This window comes from Procambarus clarkii, chromosome 30, assembly GCF_040958095.1.
Source record: "Procambarus clarkii isolate CNS0578487 chromosome 30, FALCON_Pclarkii_2.0, whole genome shotgun sequence".
Lineage (NCBI taxonomy): Eukaryota > Metazoa > Arthropoda > Malacostraca > Decapoda > Cambaridae > Procambarus > Procambarus clarkii.
Genome location: NC_091179.1, coordinates 12,637,870 through 12,660,862, shown reverse-complemented (window position 1 = coordinate 12,660,862; position 22,993 = coordinate 12,637,870). Strand labels below are relative to the sequence as shown.

At 44.2% G+C, this 22,993-nt stretch overlaps 2 protein-coding genes across 2 annotated transcripts in view; both read right to left on the bottom strand.

The window, feature by feature from the left end:
• Window positions 1-10,345: 10,345 nt before the first annotated feature.
• On the bottom strand, window positions 10,346-12,832 carry LOC123747745 (mucin-19-like). Its single transcript, XM_069333657.1, has 2 exons — window positions 12,199-12,832; window positions 10,346-11,856 (listed from the first exon to the last, which is right to left on the bottom strand). The coding sequence occupies exons 1-2, from the start codon at window positions 12,830-12,832 to the stop codon at window positions 10,346-10,348; spliced, it is 2,145 nt and encodes a 714-aa protein (XP_069189758.1).
• A 445-nt stretch (window positions 12,833-13,277) lies between these two features.
• LOC123747744 (protein sax-3) overlaps window positions 13,278-22,993 on the bottom strand; it is a 287,736-nt gene continuing 278,020 nt past the window's right edge. Inside the window, exons 13-15 of the mRNA XM_069333656.1 lie at window positions 19,386-19,624; window positions 17,666-17,770; window positions 13,278-15,087 (exon numbers count right to left, since the gene is read on the bottom strand). Coding sequence (XP_069189757.1) covers window positions 14,281-15,087; window positions 17,666-17,770; window positions 19,386-19,624 — 1,151 coding nt within the window. The 3' untranslated portion in view covers window positions 13,278-14,280. The remainder of the gene's footprint in view (window positions 15,088-17,665; window positions 17,771-19,385; window positions 19,625-22,993) is intronic.

Below are 22,993 nucleotides of genomic sequence, written 5' to 3'. Positions count from 1 at the left end.
GTAGCTCCTGCATCCTAATGGTAGCTCTTGGGCCCCTCATTGCTGCTTCTGCATCCTAATGGTAGCTCCTGTGGCCCTCTTGGTAGCTCCTACTGCCTAATAGAAGCTCCTGGGGCCGTCATGGTAGTTCCTATATCCTAATGGCAGCTCCTGGAGCCTGTCTAGTTAGATTCTGAGACCTCTAATAGGTTTGGCATTATAATTTAAGCTCCTGGGGCCCCTCATAGTATCCCCTGGACCACTCAAGGCTGCATCTGCATCCTCATGGTAGCTACTGGGGGAACCTCATGGCTGCTCCTAGATCTTAATGGTACCTCCTGGGGTTCTCATTGTAGCTTCTGCATCCGAATACTAGCTCTTGGGGCCCCTGATGTTAACTCCTGCATCATAATGGTAGCTTCTGGGGCCCTCATTGCAACGCCTACATTCCAATGGTAGCTCCTGGGGCCCTCATGGTAGCTTCTGCATCCTTATGGCAGCTTTTAGGGCTCTCATGGTAGCTTCTGGAGCCCTCATAGTAGCTCTCTGGACCCTCGTGGTATCTCCTGCAACCTAATGGAAGCTCGTGCAACCGTCATGTTAGCTCTTGCATCATAATGGTAGCTCCTGGGCTCTCATAGTGACTCCTGCATCCTAATAGTAGCTCCTGGGGTCCTCATGGTAGCTCCTGGGCTCTCATGGTAGCTCCTGCATCCTAATAGTAGTTCCTTGGTCTCTCAAGGTACCTATCTTGAGGTTATCTTGAGATGATTTCGGGGCTTTTAGTGTCCCCGCGGCCAGGCCTCCACCCCCAGGAAGCAGCCCGTGACAGCTGACTAACACCCAGGTACCTATTTTACTGCTAGGTAACAGGGGCATAGGGTGAAAGAAACTCTGCCCATTATTTCTCGCCGGCGCCTGGGATCGAACCTAGGACCACAGGATCAGAAGTCCAGCGTGCTGTCCGCTCGGCCGACCGGCTCCATAGCTCCTGGGTCCTTTATGTTAGTTCCCTTGGTCCCTCAAGTTTGCTCCTGCTTTTTAATAGTAGCTTCAGGGGGCCGTCATGGTAGCTCGTACAACCAAATGGCAGCTCCTGGAGCCCTTTTTGCAGCTCCTAGATCCTAATGGTAGCTCCTGGGGCCCTCAAGGTAGCTTCTGGATCCTAAATGCAGCTTTTGGGGCTCTCAATGTAGCTTCTGGGGCCTCATAATTGCTCTTTGGGCCCCTCATGGTAGCTCCTTTATCCTAATGGAAGCTTCTGGGGCCGTCATGGTAGCTCTTTCATCCTAATGGCAGCTCCTGGGACTCTCATGGTTGCTCCTGTATGCTAATAGTAGCTCCTGGGGGTCCTTATGGTTGCTCCTGGGCCTTCATAATACTTCCTGCATCCTAATGGTAGCTCCTGTGGTACTTATGGTAGCTCCTATATCATATTAGCAGATTCTAGGGTTATTAAACTATCTCCTGGGGCCCCTCATAGTAGTTCTTTGGGCCCTCATGGTAGCTTCTGTATCCTAATGAAACTGTGGGGCCCTCATGGTAACTACGTCTTCCTAATGGTAGCTTCTGGGGCTCTCATGGTAGCTCCTGCATCGTAATGGTAGCTGCAGGTACCCTCATGGTAGCTTCTGCATCATAATGGTAGCTCCAGGGACCCTCTGATAGGGCCAACATTTTAATTTAAGGTCCTGGGGTCCTCATCGCAGTTCCTGCATCCAAATGGTAGCTCCTGCGGCTCTCATGGTAGCTCCCGCATAGTAATGGTAGCTACTGGGGCCCTCATGGTAGTTCCTGGAGCCCTCATGATAGCTCTACATCCTGATGGTAGCTCTTGAGGCCCCTCATGGTAGCACTAGGGACCCTCATCGCAGTTCTTGCATCCTAATGGTAGCTCTTGGGGCCCCCCTCATGTTAACTCCTGCTTCCTATTGATAGCATCTCGGTCTTTTATGGTAGCTCCCGCATAATAATGGTAGCGTCTGGGGCCCTCATGGTTGCTCCAGCATAATAATGGTAGCTGCTGAGGCCCTCATGGTAGCATCTGAAGCTCTCAAGGCAGCTTCTGCATCCTCATGGTAGCTCCTGGAACCCTCATGGCCGCTCCTAGATCTTAATGGTAGCTCCTGGAGCTCCCATGGTAGCCTCTGCATCCTAATGGCAGCTTTTGGGGCTCTCATAGTAGCTTCTTGGGTCCTCATTGTAGGTCCTGTAGGTCCTCCTTCATCCTAATGGTAGCTCCTGGGAAAATTGCAGCTCCTGTATCCTAATGGTAGCTTCTGGGTCCCTCATAGCAGCTCTTTGGGCATTCATGGTAGCTCCTGCATCCTAATGATAGCTCCTGGGTTTCTCATGGTTGCTCCTGTATCCTAATAGTAGCTCCTGGAACCCTCATTATTGCTCCTGAAGCCCTCATGGTAGTTCCTGCATCCTAATGGTAGCTCCTGGTTCTCTCATAGTAGCTCTTGGGGCTTTCATAGTACCTCCTATATCATAATAGCAGCTGCTGGGGCTCTCATTCAAGCTCCTGAGGACCCTCATAATAGTTCCCTGGGCCCTCATGGTAGCTTCTGCATCCTAATGGTAGCTCCTTGGGCTCTCAGGGTATCTACTGCGTCCGAATGGTAGCTATTGGAGCCCTCATGGTAGCTTCTGCATCCTAATTGTAGCTCTTAGGGCCCTCCTCGCAGTTCCTGCTTCCTAATCGTAGCTCTTGCGACCCTCATGGTAGTTCCTGCTTCCTAATGATAGCACCTCGGGCTCTCATGGTAGCTCCCGCATAATAATGGTACCGTATGGGGCCCTCATGATAGCTCCTGGGGTCCCTCATTGCAGCTTCTGCATCCTTATGGTAGCTCCTGGAGCCCTTGAGGCCGCTCCTAGATCTTAATGGTAGCTCCAGGGGCCCCTGATGTTAGCTCCTGTGTCCTAATGGTAGCTTCTGGGGCTCTAACGGTTGCTCTTGCATCCTATTGGTAGTTCCTGGAGCCCTCATGGTAGCTCTTGTCTCCTATAGGTAGCTCTTGTCTCCTATTGGTAGCTCCTGGGGCTCTCATGGTAGCTCTTGCATCCTAATGGTTGCTCCTGGGCCCCTATTGTTGCACCCGTGGTTCTCATGGTAGCTCCTGCACCCTAATGGTAGCTCTTGAGACCCTGAAGGCGACTCCTACACCTTGATGATGTTGATATATTGTGTCAATCTTTATTTAGTGCATTTCGCATTTTTTTTGTCTCAGGTTATAATTTTATAAGATTTGCTCTGATGCTAATTTATATAATTTGCATACAATTTGAATGTTTAATGTACATTTCTTGCTTGGAAGATACTTTTTTTTACCACCAGTTGTTCTGTGAAACCAATAACAATAGTTGTTTGTTATTGGTTATATATATATATATATATATATATATATATATATATATATATATATATATATATATATATATATATATATATATGTCGTACCTAGTAGCCAGAACGCACTTCTCAGCCTACTATGCAAGGCCCGATTTGCCTAATAAGCCAAGTTTTCCTAAATTAATATATTTTCTATAATTTTTTTCTTATGAAATGATAAAGCTACCCATTTCATTATGTATGAGGTTAATTTTATTTTATTGGAGTTAAAATTAACATAGATATATGACCGAACCTAACCAACCCTACCTAACCTAACCTAACCTATCTTTATAGGTTAGGTTAGGTTAGGTAGCAGAAAAAGTTAGGTTAGGTTAGGTTAGGTAGGTTAGGTAGTCGTAAAAACATTAATTCATGAAAACTTGGCTTATTAGGCAAATCGGGCCTTGCATAGTAGGCTGAGAAGTGAGTTCTGGCTACTAGGTACGACATATATATATATATATATATATATATATATATGTCGTACCTAGTAGCCAGAACACACTTCTCAGCCTACTATGCAAGGCCCGATTTGCCTAATACGCCAAGTTTTCCTGAATTAATATATTTTCTCTAATTTTTTTCTTATGAAATGATAAAGCTACCCATTTCTTTATGTATGAGGTCAATTTTTTTTTATTAGAGTTAAAATTAACGTAGATATATGACCGAACCTAACCATCCCTACCTAACCTAACCTAACCTATCTTTATAGGTTAGGTTCGGTTAGGTAGCAGAAAAAGTTAGGTTAGGTCAGGTTAGGTAGGTTAGGTAGTCCAAAAACAAATAATTCATGAAAACTTGGCTTATTAGGCAAATTGGGCCTTGCATAGTAGGCTGAGAAGTGCGTTCTGGCTACTAGGTACGACATATATATATATATATATATATATATATATATATATATATATATATATATATATATATATATATATATGTGTGTGTGTGTGTGTGTGCACGTGTGTGTGTGTGTGTGTGTGTGTGTGTGTGTGTGTGTGTGTGTGTGTGTGTGTGTGTGTGTGTGTGTGTGTGTGTGTGTGTGTGTGTGTGTGTGTGCGAGTGTGTATGTGTATGTCAGGATATGTACATGTGACTGTAAGTGCTCCGCCACACCCACACACACACACACACACACACACACACACACACACACACACACACTCACACACACCCACACACACACACACACACACACACACACACACACACTCACACACACCCACACACACACACACACACACACACACACACACACACACTCACACACACACACACACCACACACACACACACACCACACACACTACCCACCTCTCCAACTCACACCACTCAAAGTCTCACACCCCCAGAAAGATATACTCAATAAAACAACATCATACTGCAAACAATAGTATATTTACATCTATCTGTCTTTCACAAAACACCATTCTAGAGGTACAAACCGCAGCTGATTCCTCACCTAAGGAGGCTATGTAGACCCAAGAACCGCCTGTAAATCCCTTCTCATTTTGGCTTCTGCGCATCAGACTCCTCTGAGAGACTCATCTATCTTCGTTATTATTATTTTATTTCAAGCCACACAAGACACTCTCGAGGTTCTTCCACAAACTCCAAAAGAAAAGTTCAAACAGGCGTTTCCATCAGTGTATATTTAGTGGGAGAGGGACTCCTAAGCTCTTCTACATATGGAAAGGGCTGATACAAAATGCTTATTTTTTTTTATCATCTCTAAGGAGTTATAAAGGTTTCTGGAATAAAAAGCCAATTTACATCCATTTCATATTTGTTCACCCACAGGCTGAATAACTGTTCTCTTGGATTCTTGATTGACAGGACTAGGAATATCGACAGTCTGGCTGGAAGCAAGGAGGAAATTGGCAATGAAGAATCGGGTTTAGGGTGGTAAATAGGAGGTCTAAATGGGGCAATGAGTGAGAAATGGGAATTGGGACGAATGGAGACTCCCATACTCCCATATATATATATATATATATATATATATATATATATATATATATATATATATATATATATATATATATATATATATATATATATATATATAAGCCGAGACTGGAAAGAGGAAAATGGTATGAAAAGGATATGATTAACAATAATGGAAGGGGGAACAGGGGGTGGATACAGGAAAAATGAAAAGAGGGGTAAAGTGGCGTGAGAGGGAAGGAGGGGGGAAGTAATCTAACTTTTATTTACATTATTTACATAACTACGTCCATGAGCTTCAGACTTGATGAAAGAAATGCAAGAGATTGATAAGCCCAAACATCAGAAGAGAAGCGCTGAAGAAACCACCAAGGAACAAGGCAATAGAATCTTAGAGAAGGAAAACGCCTTGCAGAGCTCATTCAGGAGGTCGAACGATCCTTGAAATGCGATGATCACATCGGAAGAGTAGTCGCTATCTGACTACGAGCGACAGACGGAAGGTAGATTTAGACGGGAATTTGGGGCAGACACAAGGTATGAAGATGGACGGTGACATCAGACGGAAGGTATACACAGACGGAATGCGAAGCTAAATATGTATGAGAAAGCGCATGTAGTAGAGATGATTGAGGATAAAAACAGGTCTCACATGGCGGATGACAAAGTAAAGCTTCTCACTTCATTGCAACGGGAGAGGTCATATTGGCGAACTGAAAGAGGAACGGGCGATATCATGGAAGCGCACTAGAAGAGGAACAGGTTTGTTGAACATCACATTCTTGCAAACAAAGGACGAATCATTTGGTACATTATACCGTAGACGTCACTACATAAGTACGCACACAAGTCGCGGTAGCAATATGTTGCAAGATTCGCTGAAATAAACACATCTATTTGATTGACAGTTACCGAGAAGGAAAATTATTTATAAAAATACACATACTAAGTAGTTTCCAAAGAAGCAAACCACTCAAGAAGTAAGCCATTGAGGAAGTAAGCCACGAAGATGGAAGCCTCTAGTTACTGACGAAGTCGGCAGCTGAACCTGAAAGTCGCTGATGAAGAAAGTTAGCGAATAAGTTATCAAGGCGGCAACTTAGCTAAAAAAGCAAAACCCTAAAGACAAAAGTTATTCACCCGATTACTCGACCAACGAAGCATATTCCCGAATTTATCGCTGTTGAAGCCGAAGAAGAAGAAGAAGAAGAAGCAGGAAATGACAGAACACATATTTAATTCATCGAAGAAGCTGACGGCCGTCGAAGTGGCAAAACAGACCTCGAAGTGGCAAAACAGACCTCGAAGTGGCAAATCAGACCTCGAAGTGGCAAAACATACCTCGAAGTAGCAAAATAGACCTCGAAGTGGCAAAATAGATCTCGAAGTGGCAAAATAGACCTCGAAGTGGCAAATCAGACCTCAAAGTGGCAAAATAGACCTCGAAGTAGCAAAATAGACCTCGAAGTGGCAAAACAGACCTCGAAGTGGCAAAACATACCTCGAAGTGGCAAAACAGACCTCGAAGTGGCAAAATAGACCTCGAAGTGGCAAATCAGACCTCAAAGTGGCAAAATAGACTTCGAAGTAGCAAAATAGACCTCGAAGTGGCAAAACAGACCTCGAAGTGGAAAATCAGACCTCGAAGTGGCAAAATAGACCTCGAAGTGGAAAATCAGACCTCGAAGTGGCAAAATAGACCTCGAAGTGGCAAAACAGACCTCGAAGTGGCAAAACAGACCTCGAAGTGGCAAAGCAGTCCTTGAAGTGGCAAAATAGACCTCGAAGTGGCAAAACAGACCTCGAAGTGGAAAATCAGACCTCGAAGTGGCAAAATAGACCTCGAAGTGGAAAATCAGACCTCGAAGTAGCAAAACAGACCTCGAAGTGGCAAAACAGTCCTTGAAGTGGCAAAACAGACCTCGAAGTGGCAAAACAGTCCTTGAAGTGGCAAATCAGACCTCGAAGTGGCAAAGCAGTCCTCGAAGTAGCAAATCAGATCTCGAAGTGACAAATCAGACATCAAAGTCATCAGCTCTCGGAATTTTTTGGATCTGTGTGAGCAAGTGTTGGGTAGGGCAGCAGGCTCCGGGCTGGGGGGACACCACCAGCCTGTAGAGCTCCTGCGACACGTATACAATAAATAACGAACACGAGACGAAAGGGAAGGGAGGGGGAGAGAAGGATTAGTGGCGAGAGGGATATAGAAACAACGAAGAACAGGGTGATAATGGCAACGGGATAGTCCCGAGAACATTTTCGTTAATTGGAATGTCTCTATCAGTTTTTGTCTTGTTTTTTTAAATGTTAGTCATTATTAAGAAATCGAGGCGATATGTACTCCTTTTTATACAATTGAGAGGGACAGTTTCGGTGGTGTGTGAGACTAGTTTTAACTTGCTGTCATGTCCAGGAGTGCTCCGGAGCAGTAATTTCTCTCATTCCCTGAATATTTATCCAACCAATAAACAATCTGCTGATTTGTGTAAACATCATCAACGCTAATGACTTGTCATGTGCATATATATATGTATAACCATGTGTCCTAAACCATGTGTCATAAACCATGTGTCATAATGCCTTGTGTCCTAAGCTGCGTGTTATAGCTGCAACATGCACAAAATAGTAACATTATTAGCTGCTACCTTCTCCAAACACTATGCAATAAATCATGCAATCGTTTGAACTCCTCCATTGTTTGGCATAGATAAAGAAAACGCTTGAACGTCTGATTTAGAAAGCACTGTTTAATATTATCTTGTAACTCTTGGCACAGCCTCACAACTTGGTGGGAGATACGTGGAACATGACTGCATAGGCCTATGTAAAGAAGGGCGTGACATGACTCCGCCACACATCAAAAGCATTGCAAAGTCTCATCACACGAGAGGATCAAATTAAATCAAAAGTGAGAGTGCGGATTTTTATTACTCGGAATCAGCCAGCGATTAAATTTTCCCAGAACAAGAGAAGCCAGCTCCCTTGACCAAAGTATCTGTGAAATATTTAACTTTGATTGGATTTAAGAGAAAAAAATATATTTATTTCGTCTTGCAAGTCGAATTTAAGGCCTAAAACTGACACGACTCTATCCCCATTGAACGAAACTTTTCTTCTGCCATTATCGTATCACGTTTAAACATTTAAGTACCTAGGAGAAGGGTAGAGTTGAGGGATTGGATGGGGGGTTAAGAGGAGGGTCGGGGACGAGGACTGTTATTAAACACAGAGTGACTAAAATAAACATGTTGTTAATTGCCAACAATGTCTCTAGTTTAGGCACTCTGTTACACAGCGTTGAGGAAATGACAAGTTTACAAATGATTATAAGCCCATATTTACACCTGATTTAGAGCATATAATCCACATTTTTTTTTTCTCCTTTCGGAGGACTATGTATGCATAAATTACCGGAATCCTAGCGAGTTGAACGACCACACTCACAAGTCTGTATAAAAAAACAAGCTTACGGTTTAGGCTTTTCTAGCTTTTTTTTAACAACAGCAGTTTAATATTTAATTATGCTTTCAACGGCAAATGACTAGAATTTTTTTTTTTTTTCAAATTATATTCTGTAATATCAAAAAATGTCTACATTCTAGTTTCATCACTCGAGTGCCCCTAATTCTGTCATGTACCATAATACCACAGGCGGGGGACGACACTATATATATATATTTGGCCACACACACATCACCTTCGTAAAATACATAAGTAGTTACTTAAGCTTCCATTCTTACACGTTTTATATATATATATGTCGTACCTAGAAGCCAGAACGCACTTCTCAGCCTACTATGCAAGGCCCGATTTGCGTAATAAGTCAAGTTTTCATGAAATAATGTTTTTTCGACTACCTAACCTACCTAACCTAACCTAACCTAACTTTTTCGGCTACCGAACCTAACCTAACCTATAAAGATAGGTTAGGTTAGGTTAGGTTAGGTTAGGTAGAGTTGGTTAGGTTTGGTCATATATCTACGTTAATTTTAACTCCAATAAAAAAAATTGACCTCATACATAATGAAATGGGTAGCTTTATCATTTCATAAGAAAAAAATTTGAGAAAATATATTAATTCAGGAAAACTTGGCTTATTAGGCAAATCGGGCCTTGCATAGTAGGCTGAGAAGTGCGTTCTGGCTACTAGGTACGACATATATATATATATATATATATATATATATATATATATATATATATATATATATATATATATATACATACAAACTGGCCAATAGAGAAATTATTCGGGCATCCACAAGTTTTGTGTTCTTTGACATACATGAAAAAAAAAATAGAGTTACATACAGTTGGGCAGTAGCAGAACGCTTCACGGCATTCACGTCTCTCAGTCTTGTATATTTACACAATACTTATATTCGTTTATACGTTTCTGTAGAGCAATGTGGGCCCGACTTTCGCAATGTCCGTCGTCGATATTAGTGCAAAAACAAACGCAAGCAAGCACACACACACACACACACACACACACACACACACACCACTACACACTTTCAAACATTTACGCAATCGTTATAAAAGCTCAAGTGGTAAATCACTTCACTTTAACACAACATTATTATTCTTCCCATCTTCCAGACTCTAGCGAGAGGTCATCGTAATCCTCTCACTTTCGTGGGTTTGAGCAGTTTTGGAGTTCATTTTCTTACATATTCTCCACACCCTGTACTTCCTCCTGAGTCAAATGCACCGACCTTGCATCTCCTCAACATTTTCGATAGGAAAAATATTGATATACATTTTGTTTTATTATGTATACATTTATAACAGATATATGTCATCCAAACTGCAGTTTGAGCATAATATCGAGTCTTTGACATGTGAAGTGTTCTGGGCCAGATGCTGCCCAACACTAAAGCCCCGAAATCATCTCAATATAACCTCAAGATAACACCCTGTTCCGGTTATTTGCATAGTCACCTGTGAAGGAGGGGTGGGTGGGGTGTGGGGGAGATTGTCATCTACCTATGGCCTCTGCTGCTGTGTCACCCACAGCAAGCTACACTGCTGCTGGGTCACCCACAGCAAGCTTCACTACTGCTGGGTCACCCACGGTAAGCTTCACTGCTGTTAGGTCACCCACAGCAAGCTTCACTGCTGCTGTATCGCCCACAGCAAGCTTCACTGCTGCTGGGTCACCCACGGTAAGCTTCACTGCTGTTGTGTCACCCACAGCAAGCTTCACTGCTGCTGTATCGCCCACAGCAAGCTTCACTGCTGCTGGGTCACCCACGGTAAGCTTCACTGCTGTTGTGTCACCCACAGCAAGCTTCACTGCTGCTGTATCGCCCACAGCAAGCTTCACTGCTGCTGGGTCACCCACGGTAAGCTTCACTGCTGTTGTGTCACCCACAGCAAGCTTCACTGCTGCTGTATCGCCCACAGCAAGCTTCACTACTGCTGGGTCACCCACAGCAAGCTTCACTGCTGTTGGGTCACCCACAGCAAGCTTCACTGCTGCTGGGTCACCCACAGCAAGCTTCACTGCTGCTGTGTCACCCCCAGCAAGCTTCACTGCTGTTGGGTCACCCACAGCAAGCTTCACTGCTGCTGGGTCACCCACGGTAAGCTTCACTGCTGTTAGGTCACCCACAGCAAGCTTCACTGCTGCTGGGTCACCCACAGCAAGCTTCACTGCTGCTGGGTCACCCACAGCAAGCTTCACTGCTGCTGTGTCATCCACAGCAAGCTTCACTGCTGCTGGGTCACCCACAGCAAGCTTCACTGCTGCTGGGTCCCCCACTGCAAGCTTCACTGCTGCTGGGTCGCCCACAGCAAGCTTCACTGCTGCTGGGTCACCCACAGCAAGCTTCACTGCTGCTGTGTCACCCACAGCAAGCTTCACTGCTGCTGGGTCACCCACAGCAAGCTTCACTGCTGCTGGGTCACCCACAGCAAGCTTCACTGCTGCTGTGTCACCCACAGCAAGCTTCACTGCTGCTGGGTCACCCACAGCAAGCTTCACTGCTGCTGGGTCACCCACAGCAAGCTTCACTGCTGTTGGGTCACCCACAGCAAGCTTCACTGCTGCTGTGTCACCTACAGCAAGGTTCACTGCTGCTGGGTCACCCACAGCAAGCTTCACTGCTGCTGGGTCACCCACAGCAAGCTTCACTGCTGTTGGGTCACCCACAGCAAGCTTCACTGCTGCTGTGTCACCCACAGCAAGCTTCACTGCTGCTGTGTCACCCACAGCAAGCTTCACTGCTGCTGGGTCACCCACAGCAAGCTTCACTGCTGCTGTGTCACCCACAGCAAGCTTCACTGCTGCTGGGTCACCCACAGCAAGCTTCACTGCTGCTGTGTCACCCACAGCAAGCTTCACTGCTGCTGGGTCACCCACAGCAAGCTTCACTGCTGTTGGGTCACCCACAGCAAGCTTCACTGCTGCTGTGTCACCCACAGCAAGCTTCAGTGCTGCTGTGTCACCCACAGCAAGCTTCACTGCTGCTGGGTCACCCACAGCAAGCTTCACTGCTGCTGTGTCACCCACAGCAAACTTCACTGCTGCTGTGTCACCCCACAGCGAGCTTCACTGCTGCTGTGTCACCCCACAGCGAGCTTAACTGCTGCTGTGTCACCCACAGCAAGCTTCACTGCTGCTGGGTCACCTACAGCAAGCTTCACTGCTGCTGGGTCACCCACAGCAAGCTTCACTGCTGTTGGGTCACCCACAGCAAGCTTCACTGCTGCTGTGTCACCCACAGCAAGCTTCAGTGCTGCTGTGTCACCCACAGCAAGCTTCACTGCTGCTGGGTCACCCACAGCAAGCTTCACTGCTGCTGTGTCACCCACAGCAAACTTCACTGCTGCTGTGTCACCCCACAGCGAGCTTAACTGCTGCTGTGTCACCCACAGCAAGCTTCACTGCTGCTGGGTCACCCACAGCAAGCTTCACTGCAGCTGTGTCACCCACAGCAAGCTTCACTGCTGCTGTGTCACCCACAGCAAGCTTCACTGCTGCTGGGTCACCCACAGCAAGCTTCACTACTGCTGTGTCACCCACAGCAAGCTTCACTGCTGCTGTGTCACCCACAGCATGCTTCACTGCTGCTGGGTCACCCACAGCAAGCTTCACTGCTGCTGTGTCACCCACAGCAAGCTTCACTGCTGCTGGGTCACCCACAGCAAGCTTCACTACTGCTGTGTCACCCACAGCAAGCTTCACTGCTGCTGTTTCACCCACAGCAAGCTTCACTGCTGCTGTGTCACCCACAGCAAGCTTCACTGCTGTTGGGTCACCCACAGCAAGCTTCACTGCTGCTGTGTCACCCACAGCAAGCTTCACTGCTGTTGGGTCACCCACAGCAAGCTTCACTGCTGCTGTGTCACCCACAGCAAGCTTCACTGCTGCTGGGTCACCCACAGCAAGCTTCACTACTGCTGTGTCACCCACAGCAAGCTTCACTGCTGTTGGGTCACCCACAGCAAGCTTCACTGCTGCTGTGTCACCCACAGCAAACCTCACTACTGCTATGTAACTCATAACAAGCTTCACTGACGGTAACAGTAACTCTTTCGTGTTTCCTGTATTGCCATGGAGCTTGACACTTCACAATTGCTATCAGGTTATGACACAGTGAACGTCTTAGTTTGTTGTCAAGTTGCGACTCCGTAAAGTTCTTAGTTGTGGTTCGGCACAGTCTCTTGTCTAATTTGCGGTCTCTGTTATACTGCCAGCTTGCTAGACACGAGAACTTCTCCAGCATATCAGTCTGCAATTCTGGGAAGCTCTCTTGTTCAGCTTGCACTGTTGTCTAGTTTTTCTGTGGCGTTCTCTGCCATAATAAAACGATTTTCTGGTGTTTCTGCTTTGTACAGTGACAGAGTTTTTGATATTGCGATAAGATTAATGCATTAATTATTATTATTATAGTTTTTTTTATATTACCCGTAATTGCTTCGTTCTTACAGGGTACTTAGTCTTTAAGAAGTATTATATATTTATTTTTTTGACAATTTATGGTTTTTTTCTGGACGTTCTTTGTTGTTAATCGACTGTGGTTTCGATGTAATGTCCTTGTTAACCCATGTAGGGTGAAAGGTAATATTACTGAAGGTAGATCAAACTAAAATACAGTTGGAAGTTTACAACAGTAGCACCGTTGTGAAGGTCATCACCCCACGATCTTTCTGTTGTCTGAAAGGACTGTTGCTAGCGCTGGTTTAAAGTCTTGGGCCAGAGTTTTCTTGTTCCGGTTTCCACCCATCTCCTCCCCCCCCCCCAACCTTCAGCAGGCAGCGGTCCCGCCACCATACCAAGTTGTGGACGCGTCCTAATCTCTTCACACCCGACAAGTCCCTCGTCCACCGCTTAGTTTCCCGTTTTCTGTGTTTTTTTTAAACAAGTATGAGATAAAAGCTCGACTGAGAAAGAGGAAATTTGGTCCTCCCGCTGCGGACTATACACACACACACACACTTTGGTCCCACTCGTTGGGACCAAAGAGCCGCAGCTCAACCCCCCCCCCCCTTTTCGAGCACAACTAGTTGAGTGCACACACACACACACACACGCACACACACACACTAAGAGCATCGTCACGAGGGCGGTGATAATGAGCTTCTCCCTGGAGCCCAGGTGTGTGTCTCCCGTTGAATCTGGCCAGATAAGGACCACCTGAAGTCCCTCCAGGTAATGACATCGCCGCCCTTCACTCCTTTGGTCACGCTTCCTCATCAGCGCCGTCCGTGTAAGAACGTCTATGGTACTGCTTGCGAAAATTATATTACCTCAGCTATGGCAACTGGCAGTGCGACGCCCAAGACGCCCTCGAGTCACGCTAAGTAGCAAGGGAAAGTCTTAAGTCTTCTCTGAGCACGTGAAACTACACACTATAGTTCTCCTCACTGGCGCCAGAGGCGTCATCCCTCACGCTAGCACAACACGGCCCCGGCTAATCACTAATCTTAGTGTCGACGAGCTGTGGGAATTTATAATTTCGTCTGCTTATCACATGAAGCGTAAAACGACGCCTCCGTGTCCTCGCAGGAGCCGCAGGACACGGCGTCACTCGGCACGCCCTCCACGGCACTGGAATCCGGGGAGACTCCCTGTGGTCCGGCTCTGGATCCGACTCCAGTCTCGCCCCCGGCAGAGCGCGTCGACCCTCCGTAGACGCTGGCGGCATCGCGGCTACACCAGTACTCCCCATCAGAGCGGATGGAGCCTCCCGCCGCGTAGACCTGCGTCTGATCGGACCTCAGCAGAGCATCGCTGTCAAGGGACACTTGCCGTCGGGGTCCCATCCTGCCGTCGTCCATCGCCGGGGACCCCGGGGGCGAGGCCCAACCGTAGAAATTGGGCCGATAGGCGTGTGAGGGAATTGCGGGCGCCGTCGACTCATACGGGGAAACACGGGTAGGATCATGGCAGCACGGCCGGGCTAAGGAGTGCATTGATCCCCCCGAGGTCCGGCCCGACCTGACGTGACCGCAACGGCTGGTGCGACCGCTGTTGCGCCGACACGAAGACGACGATGAGTTGCGTGAGCCGCAGGTGCTGCAGCGGCCATGGGAGTGGCCGTGGCCATGGCCATGGTGCGAATGGCACTGGCCATGGCTGCAGGAGTGGGAGCAGCAACGAACGTCGTCGTCACGACGTAGGGCGTCGGTGAGGCCGTCGATGCTCTGGTAGGTATTGGTGGAGCCACCGTAGGGGGAGCCGCCCCCCTCGAGGCTGGCGGTACGGGAGGGGCGCGGGGAGGCCACCCGGGTCGAGGAGTAGCAGGCGTACGGCAGCTGTGGAGATACAAGGTACAGTCAGCAACACATTCAGAGAACTGAGAGATAGAATTATCTCTCCCCACCCCCCATCCCCCCCTCCTCTCTAACCCAGCAAATCATGCTGCTACGAGCAAAACACAGCATAGTGCAAGTAAAGTCCAAGTATATAATGCCTTCACGAACAGCCATCAACATTGCACTAGCAAAGCTTGCATCATTTTCCCACAAGGAACTATTGGCGCTCTCATCTGACGTAATCTATTGACACAAAGTTAAAAAGACAAGTCGGAAAAAAGTTTGCATATTACAACGTGTCATATATATATATATATATATATATATATATATATATATATATATAAATGTTTACACTGGTAATTCTTTGATATAATTACCAATTACACAAAATATTTATAATGGTATATTACAAGAGATTATGATCCGTTTATCGAATACTGGAGATGACAGCTTGATGCTTCAGTGTCTTAACACTGAAGCCCTGAGACTAGATAGTGAAGGATGTGTTTACACTGACAGGTAGTGAATGATGAGTATACACTGACAGGTAGTGAATGATGAGTATACACTGACAGGTGGTGAATGATGAGTATACACTGACAGGTAGTGAATGATGAGTATACACTGACAGGTAGTGAATGATGAGTATACACTGACAGGTAGTGAATGATGAGTATACACTGACAGGTGGTGAATGATGAGTATACACTGACAGGTGGTGAATGATGAGTATACACTGACAGGTGGTGAATGATGAGTATACACTGACAGGCAGTGAATGATGAGTATACACTGACAGGTGGTGAATGATGAGTATACACTGACAGGTGGTGAATGATGAGTATACACTGACAGGTGGTGAATGATGAGTATACACTGACAGGTGGTGAATGATGAGTATACACTGACAGGTAGTGAATGATGAGTATACACTGACAGGTAGTGAATGATGAGTATACACTGACAGGCAGTGAATGATGAGTATACACTGACAGGTAGTGAATGATGAGTATACACTGACAGGTAGTGAATGATGAGTATACACTGACAGGTAGTGAATGATGAGTATACACTGACAGGCAGTGAATGATGAGTATACACTGACAGGTAGTGAATGATGAGTATACACTGACAGGTAGTGAATGATGAGTATACACTGACAGACAGTGAATGATGAGTATACACTGACAGGTGGTGAATGATGAGTATACACTGACAGGTAGTGAATGATGAGTATACACTGACAGACAGTGAATGATGAGTATGCACTGACAGACAGTGAATGATGAGTATACACTGACAGACAGTGAATGATGAGTATAAACTGACAGGTGGTCAAAGGTGTGTATACACAGAGAGTATACTTGAGTCATACACTCATACTAGCATTAATGTGTACATGCTTATTGACCATTAAGCTAGTTGGAAACTACAGCCCCTCGCGCTAATAGGCCGAACAGGCCTATTAGCCTGTTGGGTCTATTAGAACAGGCTACTACGCAACATCAGAGGCGAGGAAGAAACAGCGCAAATTATACAGTGTTGAGAATAATATTGATTTAATCCTTAACCTTGTTAGAAATAAAATTGGACAATATTTAAGTAATACTTTAATAAAGTTTTCTAATAAAATGTCTGAGGCAAATTTAATGTAGCGATTAACATCACCAGATATTTTGTGACTACAAAGTTACCTTGAACACTGTGTTGATATTATCAGTTTATGGTAAGATTACAAATATTGGTATACGTCTACCGAGGTCTTGGGAACCATGGTATTGTTTGGTGGTACTCAAGTAGTACCCACTTCCTGTGTGGGTGATTAACTGTCTCAAGCTCTGATGGGCTTAGAGAGTATGAGGGAAGTCGTTTAGTTCTGCGTTATTTACTGTCCAAATATCTATTCTATATCTGACTGTCTGTGCAGTTCTGTCTAATTTTCTCTCTTTGCTCATCTCACTTCGTGCCTCTCTGTCTCTCCATCCCTCACTCTCTTCCCTCCGCACCCCCCCCCCTCCCTTCCCGGCACAATCACACACTTTCTACACTTTCTTCAAGAAAACCACAGAGACCCCGAACTCCATCACTTGAGACTCCCAGCACTTCTTTAGCCACTCCATCAGCGCCAACAGCAGCGTCTGTGTTCTTGCCAGCCCTCTCTAGGTCCTCTCTCTCTCTCTCTCTCTCTCTCTCTCTCTCTCTCTCTCTCTCTCTCTCTACTGTCATCCTGTTCCCGAATCTCTCTCTCTTTCTTTTCCGATAAATATTTATTATACCTATATTCCTTAGGTATTTTTCTTATCCAAAACACTTCCTTTCACATCTAGCGTATTTTCTAGGTTTCCCTAGGTTTCCCTGTAACCAAAGCATAGACTGTCTCCAGATCACCCATTCATTTACTGGTCAGACCCAACTTTGCTTAACGTAACTTCCGAAGCAACGTATTATCCACACTGATGAGCCATTTTCACCATTATATATTGGGATTCCCCTTTTTTTGCCCATTCCCTTTTTGCTAATTCCCTTTTTTGCTAATTCCCTTTTTGCCTATTCCCTTTGCATCAACGGTCCTCACCTCCTCTAGTGTGTTGGTCCTGGAGAACTCCCGGTGTCTGTGGGCCCCTGGAGGAGGGTGTGGCGGCGGGGGTGGCACCAGGTCTCGTAGGGTCAAGGCCACACCCTGTGAGAAACAAGAGTAACGAAAGGATTCGTTGGTTAATCGGGAGTCGCATAGGTCTAATACAAAAGAAAGTCTTAATCAACGTTAAAGTAACGGTATAAACATATGATAATCATATTGTGATGCTGATATATCAAGCTTATATATTCGACGTGGACACTGAAGGTATCTCGGGAGCCGGCCGGCCGAGCGGACAGCACGCTGGACTTGTGATCCTGTGGTCCTGGGTTCGATCCCAGGCGCCGGCGAGAAACATTGGGCAGAGTTTCTTTCACCCTATGCCCCTGTTACCTAGCAGTAAAATAGGTACCTGGGTGTTAGTCAGCTGTCACGGGCTGCTTCCTGGTGGTGGAGGCCTGGTCGAGGACCGGGCCGCGGGGACACTAAAAAGCCCCGAAATCATCTCAAGATCTCAAGATAGATCTCTACACAGCTTGTGTCTGACCACTACACTCCAGAGCGCAATCATTAGATTGGTCAGTTTGAAGTTTTACAATCAGCTTAGAACCTTGTTTCCTAATAAATTTGGAGCCTATAATTCTAATTAACTTTAAGCCCTGTTTACTATTTTTTTTTTTTTGAAAAGTCGAGGCTGTATTCCAACTGGACCCATCAGGTGAGAAATATGACATAATGATCAGTAGGTATTTCAGTTGTATATTACAAGCTCCCATGCACAATTGTAATACTAAAGGAACAACATAGATAAACTAACTGATGTATTCAAACAATGCTCTCATGAGTTCTTATAAAATTTCTCCGAGTCCTTTAAATAATACACGAAGAGAGAATATATATATATATATATATATATATATATATATATATATATATATATATATATATATATATATATATATATATACCTCTAGCTGGAAGAAGGGGGACCCATAGCCTCGGAGGAAACCACGCATAACGCATTAGAGGGAATGTTTAGATCCCCTCCAATACAGTTTCTGTGTGTATTTCTCCTACCACCCCCTTCCTTTTTTATTTTTTGTGCTTTATTATGCATTTGATGGTTACAAGATATACATGGGTTGTATATATATATATATATATATATATATATATATATATATATATATATATATATATATACATATATATATATATACTCTGGTATAAATCTAACGAGATCTGTAATTTATTATCACTTGAGAATGCACCATGTAGGTTCGAAACGTGCAATTGTATAATAAGTGTAATACATTCGATAGTAATTCATTTGAAAAACGAACATCATATATATATATATATATATATATATATATATATATATATATATATATATATATATATATATATATATATATATATATATATATACCAAAAGAATAGGGGTAGTAGGAGAAGAACATATCAAAGTGTTCAGTGAGGATCCACAAGGTCTTCTCTGAGTACTCTTTATTTTCTTCTCCGAGGCTATGGGTCCCTACACTTGCACCAGAGGTGGTACCCCGTCTAGGTATATATATATATATATATATATATATATATATATATATATATATATATATATATATATATATATATATATATATATATATATATATATATACATACATACACGAGGAACAAGGGACACTGTTGAAAGCGCAGCCGGTAGACTCACCTTATGCAGGAGGTGAGGCTGAGAGGTGAAGGGATTCACGCTGTAGGGAGACACCCCGCCCTTGCCAGGGGCGTGACGGGACAGGTGGTGGCCGCTGAGCGTGGTGCTGAGGGCGCCCCTTGGGGTCGAGGTCATCCTCTGGGCTCCGGTGCAGTTGAAAGACAGACTCGAGGAACCTATCAACGTCGGGGAAGAGGTCTCGATGAAGAACGGTCGCTTGGATTCCGTCACTGATTTGTCTGCGGAAGAAGGAACAGGGAATGGATGGTGACAGTAATTCTTGTCTTTATCTGATTTTTTTTCGGTGGATCGCACACTTTTCCTCTTCTACCCTGCCTGAGGGTGTGATTGGTGCACAGTGAAGGGGCATGAATGGTGTTCAACGAAGGGATGTACAGTGAAGGGATATAATTGGATGCCACTGGAAGTGGGGTAGGATTGGTGAACAGTGGAGGGGGTATGATTGGTAATCCAATTTGAGGACGTGACCTATGCACCAAATAAAGGGCCTGACCAGTGAACCAAGTCAAGGGCCTTACCAGTGAACCAAGTTAAGGGCCTGATCAGTGAACCAAGTTAAGGGCCTAACCAGTGAACCAAGTTAAGAGCCTGACCAGTGAACTAAGTTTAGAGCCTGACCAGTGAACCAAGTTTAGAGCCTGACCAGTGAACCAAGCAAAGGGCCTGACCAGTGAACAAAGTTCAGGGCCTGAGCAGCGAACGAAGCCAAAGTGTGGGCAGTGCTCCAAGTCACCAACACAAGTTCTGGTGCACGGGGAGTCACAGCTGTAGCCGGAACATCACTGATATTCAACACGTTTACATGTGGCTTACAGCATAATACAGGGACCAGAGAGAGAACCACACACACTCCTTTCCTATTTGGTGAGAATTTGGCACTTTAATGTAGCATTTCCCTAATTTACAACCTTCCTCATCACAGGCCAATCAGAGGTTACTTGCCTCACCACTGACCAATCAGAGGCAATTTCCCAGAACAACAACAGAATGTAAATGTTTACACTAATATTTCCGAGGCATTATAGCCAAAGAGAGCAATAAAATATCATGAAACAAACTTTACTACAAGCAAACCGTGCAAGCCTCATTTATGAGGCCGGAGAAAACAATGGTGGGAATGAGGAATGAGAAAGTTTATGATTATAAGCTCATTTGCATGACAAAGAGAGAATTATAAGAGCAATAATATAAATTAATGCCGAGTTATCACGTTAGCCAGCAGAGGAGAGGCTGTTACAGGGTGCAGAGGAGCTCTCTGCTGGCGTTTCAGCTCTCTGAGCAAAGGAATTTTTTTTATAAATTCGTTATTACAATAATGATAATGATAGATAATACCAATAATAATACATATATAATAATAATAATAATAATAATAATAATAATGATAATAATAATATTAATAAAAATTAGTAAAAAATAGATAAAAATATGTAATAAAATATATAGTAATAAAAATAAATAAAAAGATGATATTAGTATTATTATTACAAATAATAAAAAAGATAAAATAATGATAGTAATTCTTTTTAGTGTCTAGGAAATCCTTGAGTTGCCTTCCTGGGGACCTACTTTTATCTCAACACTCAAGTGTTAGTATAAGATGCTCTCAACACTCAAGTGTTAGGCTAAGATGCTCCTAACACTCAAGTGTTCGTCTAAGGTGCTCTCAACACTCAGGTGTTACCTTAAGATGGTCGCAACACTAAAGTGTTACCCTAAGATGCTCTCAACACACAGGTGTTGCCTCACAACACTTTTAAACCATTACAGTGTAAAGGTTACAACACCGGATCATGAGAGCGGTTTACAGTCGTGAGAATGAGAAACCTCAGCAACACAGGTTTCTGATTCTGTGCAACACAAGTCGAGAGAATGACCCGGTGTTGCACACACTTCATAACGATGACCTGTGCAACACTTCCTCAAACAATGCTTCACTCACTTAAGTTTTGGAAATCAAAATTATTGCCAGCATAATAAAAACGCCCAATGAGGCTCATCCATATCGTGAAGTAAAATAATAACATTCACCATATAAGAAATACAGTTTTATACTGCTCATAATTTTAGAATTTAGAAAGTGGCTTAGGGGGTCGAGCGAAGTTTGGAGGAGCATTACATGAGGATGGATTGTTCAGTATTTTTACTCATAAATAATGCTTTACGCGTATTTAGCCAATAGTTATCGAATGTGATGTAAAAGAACTTTTCAGTTTCCTCCAAATTAACTAAATTCTTCGCTCACATTAAATTCAAAATAGTAACCTAACTAAAATCAAATTTAACCTAAACCTACCTAGGCCTAACTATACACAACTGGTAAATAATAATAATTATTTAAAAAATGGGGTTTCGTTTACAAGCATTTAAAATATTTCAGATTCCTTAAGGGAGAAGTCCGTAGCTAAGAGGGTCCTATCCTTGATTCCTGGTCGAGAACCGGTTCGCGGGGGACGTTGAGCCCCGAAATCATCACAAGGAAACCGCAATGGTAAGGTATCCTGATGACCGGTGGATACCAGTCACTGTGGTATCTGTGACTGTTATCCACTCTATCACACGACTCTATGTGATGTGATAGTCACCCAGAGAAGCAAATAAGGTAACATATCAAAGACTGTTTTATAAATTCGTTTGTTTCAATTAAGGTTTGAACTCAGCTTCAATTAGGTTTGCTTTGTTTGAACTCAGTTTAAGCTCACAGCAATCAGGGTAACACGAGGGAACGGTTGCTACTTGAAATGGATCTTAGTCACTGTTTGGAGGACAAGATGATGAAGGAGGAGGAGGAGGAGGAACAGACGATTCTGAAGGGACGTTATCCTCTGGCACAAGGGGTAGTGAGAAGTGAAATGAGAAGGAGGAAACACTCTGAGAAAACACTCTCTTTTTCACTCTGAGAAATAAGAGTGAAACATGAGAGTAATTTTATTTCAGAACTTTAATCACCGGCGGAAATTCTGACCTGAAGCATGTGTAAATAAAATTTACTGCCCGAGTTAATTCAATAAGAACCCCTACGTCATATCTTTATTTTCCGAGGTGAGCCACATTGTGACTTACTGTTTTGCGAAATCGCTACATTACAGAAAACATACAAAGTCTTTCCACTTGTATTCCTCGTAACGAAGGCGAGAAATATACATCATAAACCACATGTGGAAAATGTAAATTAGAAGGAATACAAACCCACATATTTATCCACATATTTACATTCGAAACTTACAGGCACGGTACAATTGTGTAAAACTAATACCACTGATATAAATGAGTGTAATCCTTTACACTACGTAGCTCAATAAACACGAAGGGCTTTCAACACCGGAAAAAAATATCGCTTTAACACAGGGCTTGATCATGGTCCGGGAAACGACGAAAGAAACATCGTCGTTTCACCATCTTCTGAGGTGTGGTTTGGTCATCAAATCTTTTTTTTAACCCAGGATGTGGTGCACACTTCGGACCGCAAGATGCAAACATCAACAGTCTCTATGATTGATGACGCCATCATCCATACACCCTGGTTTAGAGTCAGGGTCGTTTGACCACCGACCTCCGAGAATACGAAAAAAAGTAGTTAATACATT